Below are 12,437 nucleotides of genomic sequence, written 5' to 3'. Positions count from 1 at the left end.
TGTCAGCACAGAGCCCACTTTGGATCCTCTGTCTGTCTCTCTCTGTGCCCCTCCCCTCCTCATTCTCATTCTCTCTCTCCCCACAAATAAATAAATAAATAAATAAATAAACTTTAAAAAAATAGTCCACATTTCAGAGTTAACAGAAAAATTATTTTAAGCAGAAAACATCTTATCTGCATTTTAAGGAGGAATTGTGCTCCTGAAAGCTTGACTTATTCACAATCTTTTCAAATACATTCTCAATCCAGGCTCATGCACTGTTCATCAAGCTTTGATACTGATTACATTTGTAACTGGCTAGGGTAGCAGCACCTGTTCTGAAAGGGTTGCATGAGCTTGTCTCCAAGGTTCCCCCAGCCCCATCAGGAGCCTAACCCCTGCATAAATATATTTTTTCGGCCCCATCCTAGGAGGTCAACTGTCTCCCCAGAGGCTCCTATAATGGACCCTGAGCTCCCAAAGTAGAAAACAGCACCCTCAATACAGACTGGGAGGGTTACTGTCATTTCTTTTTACCCCTTAATCCATCTCCAAGTGGGAAGCCTCCTAAATTTAAGTACAATGCATGAGTGAGGAAGCATGTTTGCGTATGTATCCCTATGTCCTCCACTTTGCCCCCAGAGATCCCAAATTAAAACATTATTCTAACCTAGGAAAATCCTGTATTTTAATATTGACACCATTCATGTAATTGTTATCAGCAAAACAATACATATTTGCATAATGACACATTTACAAAGATGTGTCATCATTTGCTACCATTTGCCTTTCCATGGCCTAGAGAATTATTTCATTTTATCTTCTCCCAGAAGTTCCCATCAATTCTTTTTTTAAAAAACTTGATTGTGAAATTAGTTAACCAAAGGGGAAATTTCTCAGCTCTCTACTTCTGCTTTTAAAGAATATAAAAGAATGAGATTGAAATTGGCAGAGAGCAGATCTCTTGAGGCACAGCAGCCCACTCCGGGATTCTATTCTCTCCAGTCAGTCTTCATTACTCAGGTACAACTTGAACTAACTCTTCTTTATGACTCGATCCTAATCAAGTCTCTCTGTCCCTCTCTCCCTTCCTCTCTGCCTAAGGGCTGGGTTTTCTATAAAGATACCACACGTACTACTATGGTTATGATTTGTGAAATATTCTGGGAATGGGCACTGCTTATGTAGCAGCGGACATCTGAGAGATCAGTGTCAAAGCCTCTGCTCCAGATCTAACGAATACGCTCCTGGTTTGGGTTTGGATTAGCAACTGTTTCCTCTGGACCCAAAGGAAGGCTCTTTCACACACTCACTCATTCATTCAAAGGCTGTTTCTCTGCATGCCTTCCATGTTGCAGGCGCTAAGGGAAATTCACATAAGAAGGCAGCCCTCGTGGGGACTGGCCTGGCAAGAAGTTACTCATTTTCTCCTCTTTACCCAGGTTTCTGAAATGGCCATGGCAGCAGTACCTGAACTCACCAGTGAAATGATGGCTTACTACAGGTCAGTGGGGAGACTGAGACTAGCAATGTGAGCAGGGTTCCTCTTTCAAGAGTGGAGTGTTATCTGTGCTTGGAGACCAGATTTGTCCCCCAAACTGCCTCTTCCAGTGGCAAGTGGGGTTCCAAGTGAACCTGGTTTAAAGACATATTTCCCACTACAAGTCCAGCCTTGGGACCGCATAGGACATCCAGATGCTGTTGCTACAGGGGCTTCCTGCAGATGACAAACAGGAAAAAAAGATTCCAAGTGTACAGTACAGGGGACTCCTTGGCAAAGTTTGGCTTGATGGAGAGGAAAAGTTCAGATGTTAACTGGGCTGGAAGTTAGGTCTCAGGCTCCAACAGAGAGTACAAAGGATATCTGCCCCGCCTCCCATGCTGCCCGTGTATATTAGCATAAAACTTGCCAACAGCTTTCAGTAGCTTTAAGAGACATGCTATTTGCAGTTTCCTATTAACAGTGGAGACTGTTTGCAGGGAAGGGAAAACAAAACGTGTCTGGGAGACTAACTGAGCAATCTCTCTGTTTTTATTACAGTGATGAGAATGACCTGTTCTTTGAGGCTGATGGCCCCGAAAAGATGAAGGTGAGACCGTGGGCCAAGCTCACAACTCCTGGAGGGACTCAGACATGAGAAAGGCTCCAGGAAAAGGGTTCTGGGCCACCTTGTTCCCGTGGCATTTTGTGATGGAAGGACTTTCACCTCTTCCAGTGAGGCAGATGCAGATGGCACGATATCGCTCCCACAGTCACTCACTGAGGCTTGGCGATGGTGGCCATGTTCATGGAGGGCGAGGAGGAATGGCTGTGGGGATAAAGTTTGCTATCTCTTGTTTGGAAGGTGGCCCAGGCTCCAGTGCAAATTTAATTCTCCTTTTAAGAGAGGGTTCGGCCTATATTAGTCACTGAAGTCCTTGGGAGTTCATGTACATCTGCCCCCTTTAAAGGTAGAATAGCTTTTTGCTCCCTGGGATAGAGCTGGTGACAATAAGATGTGGATGATGTAAACAAAAAGATGAATTGGGAGTTGAAAGAAAATCATTCACTTGCTATCTGACCTCAAGCCATTTCACCCACTGGATCTCTGAAATATAAGGGGCATGCACTAGATGATCTCTTAGCTCTTGGCCTCCTGTAACCTTCAGTCTTGAAATACTGTCAGTGATCGCTAAGTTTATCCCAGGAAATTGGTGTTTCTCTGACTCTCACCTTTACTGAGAGCCATTTTGACGTTCAGGATGTCCCTTCTTTTCTGTACAAGGCCTAATAACTTTCCAAGGTGCCATCAACCCAGCCAGGTCAATCGCACAGATTAGCAAGCAGCCACTTTTCTCTGACTTTTTTTTTTCTTCTTCAGTTCATGGCAGCTTCCTCTAGCCTAATAAGTCAGTCCCTATTGCTGTTCAAAGCCTATTTCTCTAAATGCTTTAAAACCAGTAACTGGTTTACTCCAGCCCTGAGGGGAGGTAGTGGGGGTTGGGGTGCTTCTCTGGCTGGCTTTTTCCCTGCTGTTCCTTCCACAGCCTGTCTCTCCCTCTGCCTCATCTGGAGCCTCAGCTCTGAGCAGGAACTTCTCTCACTCAGCTTTCCTCTGTGCTGTTAGAGGCCTCTTTAACTGTTGAGCATTCAAACCATTATCGAGCCACCAGGGCAACCTCACTTAAGCCCTCATGCAGTTTTGCGGTTTCTCTAAATAACGGGAAAGTGGGAACGTATTTCACACATAGTAACCACTTGTAAAGTATTTGTAGAATGCTTATAAAACAGTGTTTAGAAAAAAAGAAAGAACTTGTATAGGATAATTAAAAACCTGTTGAATGAACATAGATGAATAGAAAATGTTATGATCATCATTGCCATGAAAAATTAAATATACAGTGTTAGAGCATTAGGGACCCAAGAGGACACAGTTGAAGAAGGTATAAATTTACGGCCAGGTGGAGTAGTTTGTGAAGAAGATAAATGAGGTAGACATGGGTTTTATTCTAAAAGAATACCATCTAGGCCATCAGAAAGCCCACAGTTCTGGTTTGGGTTCTGTCTCTAACTCACCATGGGTAAACCACTTAACCTCTATATGCTTCAGAGAGAAGAGAGTTTATCTTTTTTTTTTTTTTAATTTTTTTTTCAACATTTATTTATTTTTGGGACGGAGAGAGGCAGAGCATGAACGGGGGAGGGGCAGAGAGAGAGGGAGACACAGAATCAGAAACAGGCTCCAGGCTCTGAGCCATCAGCCCAGAGCCTGACGCGGGGCTCGAACTCCCGGACCGCGAGATCGTGACCTGGCTGAAGTCGGACGCTTAACCGACTGCGCCACCCAGGCGCCCCTGAGAAGAGAGTTTATCATTAGAAGCTCAGTTCTCTCTAAGGCCCCTTCTACTTCTCTGATGTCAAAATGGGAGCTCTCTGGCCCAACCACCTTAACATACTCTTCCTGGGTCTCTCCACAGGGCTGCCTCCAAAACCTGAGCCACAGTTTTCTGGGAGATGAGGGCATCCAGTTGCAAATCTCCCACCAGCCCGACAACAAGAGTCTTAGGCATGCCGTGTCGGTCATTGTGGCTATGGAGAAACTGAAGAAGATATCTGTTCCCTGCTCACAACCCCTCCAGGATGAGGACCTGAAGAGCCTCTTTTGCTGCATCTTTGAAGAAGGTACTTAATGAGAACCAAGGGCAGACAGGAGACCTCTGGTCATGTCCTTTTCAGAGTCCATAACTCAACAGACAACTAACCTACCCTAAAGCTAAAGTCCTTCAAATGTAGAAGGGCCAGCAATGAGAGAAAAACAGAGAAGCCTAGAAACTAAATGAATTTAGTTGAAACTATTCTTAACACAAAAGCGCCATAACTATTCACATTTGCCAGTTACTCTACCATTCTCAGAGGTTTTCATCTGCACTACCTCCTGCAAGTCTCACACTGTCCCTGTTGGGCTAGTGTTATGGCCGTTGCCATTTAACGTGAGTAGCTCTATTGTTAGTCTGCAGCCAGCAATGGAACTGCAGCCCAAATCTACATCTCATGATGCCAAGTCCAGAGTTCTCACACACCCCAACTTCCTCCCCACCAGTTATAATCGAAGTCCAGCTACACATGCTCAGATGTCCTCCAAAACACCAAATTCTGCTGCCTTACATCATCTGGCCTGCCTTTCCAATTTTCCTCCTAAACAGCATATATGCTCCACATTTCAGAACCCATCATCTGTGACACGTGGGATGACAGTTTTGTGTGTGATGCGGCCATACAGTCACAGGACTACACGTTCCGAGACATAAGCCAAAAGAGCCTGGTGCTGTCTGGCTCATACGAGCTTCGGGCTCTCCACCTCAATGGACAGAATATGAACCAACAAGGTAACTGGGGACGTTTTGATTCTTTTCTTGGCCTCCTGACCCTGTGCTAACTCTCCACATTTTTAACAAAGTAGTACAATAAGGCAAATTATGACCTAAGTGGAAAAATGTATAATGTATAACAGGTAAACATTTGTGTTTTGGTCCTAGCAAGGACACCAGATTGATTCCCTTAGCATGTTCATTTTTTAGCAAGAGATGAGACTGAGAAATTAGAATGCTCAAGCACACCCAGGACCACTGTCCAGCCAAGTCTTTGAATGATAGTGTAATGTCAATGCTTCCATTAGAAAGGGGTCATTTGATGGACATGACCTAACTGCCTGTGGGTTCCTTTTTCCTGTCGTTGAGGTTGAAACTAGGATGGTGAAGAGATACTGTGTCCATCCGCATTCCCAACCCTGCCCCCTTAACCCAAACATCCTTCCCGCCCAATACCAGATGGTTCCTTGTAGGGAAATTTTACTGGCAAGCAGGAGCTTATCTCTCTCTACTGTAGCCAGCAAATGTTTCAAGTCTGGAGAGCCCATTAGTTGTGGGAATCCGCCTGGCACCTCACCACTGTGGCTGAACCCTGTATGCAAGAGGGCAGCCAAGGGAGCAGCTGAAAGGAGCAGGCTGTTCCCTTCCAAGGCTGCTGACCTTGGAGAGAGGCATCCCAGCCAGGCCGGGACGAACCTGTTTCTTCAGAACTGGGTTGTGAGCATGACCTCAAGGCCCCCAAATGAGATGGTGGTGACTAAGGAAGATTAAAATGAACGTCTTTTTGGAGCCACTTTTCCCAGCTAAGCCTCACCTCTCCCAAGTTCTTCCCACTTGTTGCTCCAGGTTCCTGAAACAGATCTGTGCCTGATTTCTTTTGGGAGCCCTGATCTACCTCTTTTCTTGCCTTGCACATTGATCAAATTGTTCTGCCCGTACGGATGGGCACACCAGTGGCCAGTCACAAAATGGCTTCCTTCTTTCAGCGTTTAAAAATCAGACCCCCTAATTCTTCATTGCCACTATGATGAGGCTCTAAGAAACCCCTGCAGACCTTCTTTCTAGAAAATATGAATCAAGCAACTAACCCTGCTACTGTCTGTGACAAGCCAAGTTATCCTGTCTGTTAGGCCATAAGAATCTTAGTGTGGGTTCCCACAGAAGATGTTAATTGTATGAGTCCTGGGCTCGAGGTCCAGATGTTGGGCCAGCCCTGCATGGCTGTGCGTTCCTGACCACAAGGCCCCTTTCCGTTCTCTAGTGGTGTTCTGCATGAGCTTTGTACATGGGGAGGAAAACAGTAAGAAGATACCAGTGGTGTTGTGCATCAAGAAAAATAATCTGTACCTGTCCTGTGTGATGAAAGACGGGAAACCCACCCTACAGCTGGAGGTGAGTACCAGGGGCTGAAGGCTTCCTAGGCTTCACTGAAGCACATTTAGCCCTCATTTTTTCCCAAAACAACCACCTTTTTTGCTCAGAAAATCTGGGAGCGTATCTACTTGGTGATTTTGCATAAATGCAAATACATTTAATGTAACTACCAAATGCATGAAACTTTCACTCCCACCATGGAAAATTAAGTCATTTTGCTGATGTTATTATGTCCTGCCATTGTGACCACCCAACAGATTATACAGTGTTAGGGTTAGAAGGCTTATAACATTGTTAGGGCGACTCCATTTGATAAATGACACCTCAGGAAATGAATCAATTCAAGGGAGCTGTCACCTGTCATCTCCTCCACTCTCAAAATCACCTGCCACCCCACCCCCCTAGCCAGCTTTGCCAGCAAAAGTTTCAATTCTAAGTTGAAGTCATTCTAACCAGACCATAGAGAAAAATACAGCAAAAGTCCCTGGAAACTAGGTAGTCCTACAAGTTTTCACCTAATGTTCACTTTTTAATAAAATTCTCACTTATAGGGGCGCCTGGGTGGCTCAGTCGGTTAAGCGTCCGACTTCGGCTCAGGTCATGATCTCACAGCTCGTGAGTTCGAGCCCCACGTCGGGCTGTGTGCTGACAGCTCAGAGCCTAGAGCCTGCTTCAGATTCTGCATCTCCCTCTCTCTCTAGCCCTCCTCCGCTCATGCTCTGTCTCTCTGTGTCTCAAAAATAAACAAACATTAAAAAAAATTGTTTTTTTTAATTCTCACTTATATTATGCTCCCTACCATTTGATATTAAGTTTCAGAAAAGAGAAAAAACTCTTTTAGTCACTACACAGAAAGTTGGTATCACAAAGATAAATCAGGAGTCTGGATCCTGGTCCTATGACTCATCAGTTTCCTCTCTAGCTGAACAAGAGAATAACTTTACCTGAGTGTCTTTGTCCCTTCCCTCATAAAAATTGTTATTTCTGTTTTGCTGCAGATGTTAGACCCCAAAGTTTACCCAAAGAAGAAGATGGAAAAGCGATTTGTCTTCAACAAGACAGAAATCAAGGGCAATGTGGAATTTGAGTCTTCCCAGTTCCCCAACTGGTACATCAGCACCTCTCAAGCAGAAGAAATGCCTGTCTTCCTAGGAAATACCAAAGGTGGTCAGGATATAACTGACTTCATCATGGAAAGTGCTTCCTAAAGAGACCTGTACCCTAAAGAGAGTCCAAATGTGCTGAATAACCCCTGCTGGCTGGCGGAAGGGGAACAGAAGGGCTTAAACATGGCCTCAGGCTGAACTTCACTATTATCTAATCAATGCACAACTGTCTTCCTTAAATCACTGCTAAGAAGATCTGTCCGCCAGCCAGGAGGAATAACCCCTTCTTCCCAGGGCCAATCCTCAGGTCCCCGCTACTGAGCCAGGTCACCTTTATCTCTTCTACTCACTCAAAGCCACCCTGGCAGAAACCATTACACTTTAGGTTCAAAGAAACCCTCTGTCCTTTGTGCCCAGCCTCTGATGAACAACCTCTTAACTATTTATTTATTTATTTATTGATGGGTTAGTCTATTTAATTTAAGTCAAGAGGGCCAAGAAGCATCAGTGTCTGTGAAAAGAGCCCAGCCTTCAATATCTATGAAATTAATTTAATTTGCACTAGTGTGCCATCTTTATACCAAGTCCTTTCACCAAGGCTGAAAAATGTATAAGCTCAGATTGTTTACAGAGGAATATTTATGAATGATTAAGTATGATCACTCTGCTTCAATGATTCTGAAATAAATTTTACTGAAAAAATATTTTTTTTTCTATGTGGTAATTGCCTTTTCTGGGATCTGATCCAGAAGAGTAAAGATAAATGGGGCCATGAGAGTTCTCCTTGGGAAGCTGTAAGCCCAATCCTCGTCCCTGCGCGTGGCAAAATACCTAGGAACATCACCGGCCAGCAAAGACAAGCCTCCCTATCCCTCCCCTTCATTTCCATTTTTCAAGAAAAGGATATTTGGTACACAAGTTTCATCTGAAGAACAGGATCAGCTGAAGTAAGGGAGGAAGGGTTGGTGGTAACAGCCACCAACAATTTCTCTACTCATTTATTCAACAAACATGTATTAGGGAAATGCTATGTACTAGGAGCTACAGAAACAAGACAGGTAAGGCATTTCTAGTTAGATAGGAGAGGCAGATATATACAAGCAAAAATAAGGCAACCTGGCAAAGAGAGGTAAGCTAAAGTATGAAAGGAGCAGCCAGGAGGAGTGAGAACATCCGCTGTGAAGGACAGAGGGTCAAGGAGGACCGACCTATGAGTCAAGCCTAAAAGAATGAGCAGGATTCCTTGTACAGAAAAGAAGGGAAAGGGTACTCTCAGTAGTGGGACCAGTATCATCAAAAGCATGGAGTGAAGAATAAAGAATGAATGATGCCAAGAGTAAACTTTCAGAATTGCAGAAGTCACCAGCAGCAAAGTCAAAACACCAAAACAACCTAGGGAAAAAATACTTGTAACTGTATCTCGCACAAAGGGATAATTTGTTTAATATATAAAGAGTTCCCTCAAAAGCATTAGAAAAAACATGAACATAAATCCAACAAAACAATAGGCAAAAATCTAAGAAAACAATGTATTAACAGGCAGTCCACAGAAAAGGAAATACCATTAGATCTTGGACAGAGTAAAACATGCTCAACATAACTTATAAGAAAATTGAATTAACAGTACTTTGAGATAACAGTGTTATCCTATCAGATTACCAAAAATCAAAGTTTAACAAGATACCCTGTTGGGAAGACTGGGGAAACCCCCACTCTAAGATACTACAGGTGGGAGTATAAATTGGTACAACTCATATAAAGGAAAATTTGATAATAACTATGAAAATTACAAATAAACAACCCCTTTGGCCCAGCAATTTCATTCATGGGGATTTATCCTACAGGTGGAAATATACCCATGTGAAATGATACATGATCAAAATTACTCATTTCACATCACTTGTAAAAGCAAAAGATTGGAAATAACCCAAGTGTCTATCAATGGGAGCCTGGCTAAATAAATTATGAGACATCGATACAATAGGATGCCATTCTATATGCATTCTATAATGCAGCTATAAAAGAATCACAAAGCATTCCACACCAATATGTTGACTACAGTATAGCATTAATAAACTCTTGTCATATATTGTATTTAATGTAACTGGCAATAAAGCAGCAGAGGAAAGGGTCTACATCTGCAGGCAGCCTGACCTAGAATGAAGCAAAGCCTTCCTAAGCTCACTCTTGTATGGAAAAGCAAAGGACTGTCGTCCAGAGGTGCTTTGAAGGGACAAAAAATACACTAGTGCCAGCTGTGGGCACCTTCCAACGTTCTGAAAAATCACTGATTTCTGCCAAACACCACAGCCTGAGACTGAGCATCTGAGCATGGGAGACAATCATCCACAATCCCTCAGTGAGAGAGAGAGAGAGAGAGAGAGAGAAGAATCATTGGCTCAGTTGTGCTCATGTGATGTTCGGCATCACATACTACTCGTATTGCAAGACATTGCTCGTTTATCAAGATAAAATTTATTAGAAATGTTTGCTCATCTTCAGAATACTCGCAGAACAAACTAGGGCACAGGAGCTAGATGGAGGCCCTACGACCTGGCAAGAGCTCCTTCTCCAACTCTGTCTGCTTCATAACTGCAGTGCAAAGGATGGGAAGGTACCCAAGTGGTGCTCATTCCCCAGTACATGATAGAGCTGGTGGGAGGCTGGTGGCCAGTTCAGGGAAGAAAGCAGAAGTACCCCTGGGATCCCCAGCAGTGATACCGTCCCCTTTCCTTGGTTGATTGATACAATCCCACCCACCTCTCTCAGGTCCAAAGGGAGAACATGCCAGAAAGAATGACAAACTTGAAGCCATTGAACCTCATAGGAAGCCAGATTCCAAATCAACTATATGAGTGCAAATTGGTACAGCCATTTGGGAAAGAAACTTGGCCATGTCTAATTTATTTTTTTAATATTTATTTATTTATTTTGAGAGACCGAGAGAGAGTAGGGGAGGGGCAGAGAGAGGGAGAGAGAATTCCAAGGCCACTCTGCACTGCCAGTGCAGAGCCCCATGCAGAGCTGGCACTCACAAACGCTGAGACCATGACCTGAGCCAAAATTAAGAGTCACTCCCTTAACCGACTGAGCCACCCAGGCGCCCCATGTCTACTTTATTTTTAACATGACTTATGACTCAGCAATTCCACTGTTTGGTGCCTTCCCCAAACAATTTCAAGGATGTTTATTTTAGAATTGTTTATAAAAAGTTCAACAAAGTAAACTGGAAACAACCTAAACGCCCACTGGTAAGGAAAAGGTTAAATAAACCATGCTAAGTTTAAAAAAAATTTTAATAGTGCTGAAATGGAAAGAGATTCAGACAAGTCATCAAGAGGAAAAGTCAAACTGCAAAACTGTTAGCACAGGATGATACTATTTACATAAAAAAGCACTGCACATCCAAAATGCATGGCCATGTGCTTCTAAGAGTATGTAAGGCAGAGAACTCTAGAAGGGTACTGACTAGACTAAAAATAGTGGTTACTTGGAGTAGGATAAGGTGGGGGTGGAGCAGGAGGGAGGTCGTTAAAAGGAACTTTAGCTTTATGCTTGAATTTTTTACAAGAAGAATGTATTTGTGAATTACTTACATAATTTTTTTCAATCCTCTACATTAAAATGTTCAAAAGACATGGGTTTCAATTCTCGGAACCGAGCCAAAGACTAAAATTGACCCTCCAGGGGCTACTCTATTCCTGGTTTGGAGCCAAGTTCTTTCCCTGATAAGAGCTCTCCCTTTCTCTGCACTAGGTGTTCTTACCCTGGAAAAGAAAAATAACCTATTTCTAATGCTTAATTCTTTTTAATATTTATTTATTTACTTTTGAGAAAGAGAGAGAGAGAGAGCCAGCATGCACGCACTGTATGCAAGCATGCAAGCAAGGGAGGGACAAAGACAGAGAGGAAGAGAGAGAATCCCAAGCAGGCTGCAAGCTGTCAGCACAGAGCCCACCACAGGGCTCTAAGATCAGAAACTCTAAGATCATGACCTGAGTGAAATCAAGAGCCGGATGGATGCTCAACCCACTAAGCCACCAAGGAGCCCCGAAATAGCCTGTTTCTAAGTGGAAAGGATCAGATGATTTGATCTGATCCCTCCCCAGAACCAGAACCCTCACCCCACTCTACCAACCACATGCAATATAACGGAAGTAGGTAGTCTTTACAATGGTCTGGAAGTCAATTTGTCTGCACCTCCAGCAGGTAACACACCACACCTACCAGCTACCAGCTTTCAAGGGGATCCCATGTACCCAGACAGTAGGAGGCAAGTGCTTATACATTTGAGTCCACACGGTTAGGGTGTGGCTTATCCTATATGCTTGGGCTGGAGTAAGCAAGTATCTGGTGGGGGGAAGGTAAGTGATGCAGTGGTGTGTGGGAGCCTATCTAGGTTGGGGTGGGTGGTTGCTACAATGTCCTTCCAGTGAAGGAAGGATAAGTCACCCTGCCTTCTGTGCAGACCTGCTCCCTGCCACATTCCTCATCCCCCTGGACAGCCTTGCTGAATTATCCACAAACATCTGATTCAACTGGAAGCCAGGGTGAGAATGACTTAGAGAACTGGTGTGATGCCCACTCAGGGATGCAGAACCAAAGTCAGAGCCTCCTCCCAGTTCTTATCACATCTCACCCAGATCCTGACTTCTAAATTGGCACTTTGGAGCAAGCCAAGTGAACAGATTTTCCCCCTGGGAAGTCCCAAAGCAGTATGTTTCTTATTTGTAGAAGTATGATTGTTTGCTTCCACAAATAATCATGAAAATTCAAATCCTTCTTGGAAAGCAAATCATAAAACCATGAAACAAGGCACATGGATCAGGAAAGGTAGACAAGGAGGGTGCCAGGGGCCTGGGCTACTCTCTCAAATCAGGGGTCTCCCTGTCTCTGAGAACATCTCACCTTCTGGCAAATAAGGCAGCTGCAGTTAGAGGGATCCAGGTGAAGCCTGTGCTTGGGCAAGCCTGTGCTTGGGTCCCTCAGGGGACCAAGGTGTCAGTTGTTACTGGTATTCAGCCACCCTCTTCCTTGCCCTGAGCTTCCACACAGGCTGTTTGAAGGGGCCAATGCTTCTCTTTCTCTCCAGCCCCTTACTTCCATCCCGGCACCCAAACCCATCAG

At 44.0% G+C, this 12,437-nt stretch overlaps 2 protein-coding genes across 2 annotated transcripts in view; one reads left to right on the top strand and one right to left on the bottom strand.

Annotated features, from left to right (window-relative positions):
* The window catches only part of IL36G (interleukin 36 gamma), a 163,068-nt gene that overhangs the window by 96,269 nt on the left and 54,362 nt on the right, over nucleotides 1-12,437 (bottom strand). The gene's annotated exons all lie outside the window — the stretch shown is intronic.
* Nucleotides 928-8,014, top strand: IL1B (interleukin 1 beta). Its single transcript, XM_040496762.1, has 7 exons — nucleotides 928-1,005; nucleotides 1,425-1,486; nucleotides 2,024-2,072; nucleotides 3,940-4,144; nucleotides 4,687-4,848; nucleotides 6,092-6,222; nucleotides 7,203-8,014. Exons 2-7 carry the CDS (start codon nucleotides 1,434-1,436, stop codon nucleotides 7,410-7,412), a joined length of 810 nt encoding a protein of 269 aa, XP_040352696.1. The 5' UTR covers nucleotides 928-1,005; nucleotides 1,425-1,433; the 3' UTR covers nucleotides 7,413-8,014.

This window comes from Herpailurus yagouaroundi, unplaced genomic scaffold, assembly GCF_014898765.1.
Source record: "Herpailurus yagouaroundi ecotype Mexico unplaced genomic scaffold, PumYag 188, whole genome shotgun sequence".
Taxonomy (NCBI): domain Eukaryota; kingdom Metazoa; phylum Chordata; class Mammalia; order Carnivora; family Felidae; genus Herpailurus; species Herpailurus yagouaroundi.
Note: the sequence above shows the minus strand (reverse complement) of the source record. Positions and strands in the feature narration are given on the sequence as shown.

Excerpts from the sequence above, each read along its gene's own strand:
- IL1B (XM_040496762.1), top strand. The coding sequence starts at position 1,434 with ATGGCCATGGCAGCAGTACCTGAACTCACCAGTGAAATGATGGCTTAC. Across the intron at positions 2,073-3,939 it reads ATGGCCCCGAAAAGATGAAG|GGCTGCCTCCAAAACCTGAG; the intron begins GTGAGACCGTGG and ends GTCTCTCCACAG. Across the intron at positions 4,849-6,091 it reads ACAGAATATGAACCAACAAG|TGGTGTTCTGCATGAGCTTT; the intron begins GTAACTGGGGAC and ends TCCGTTCTCTAG.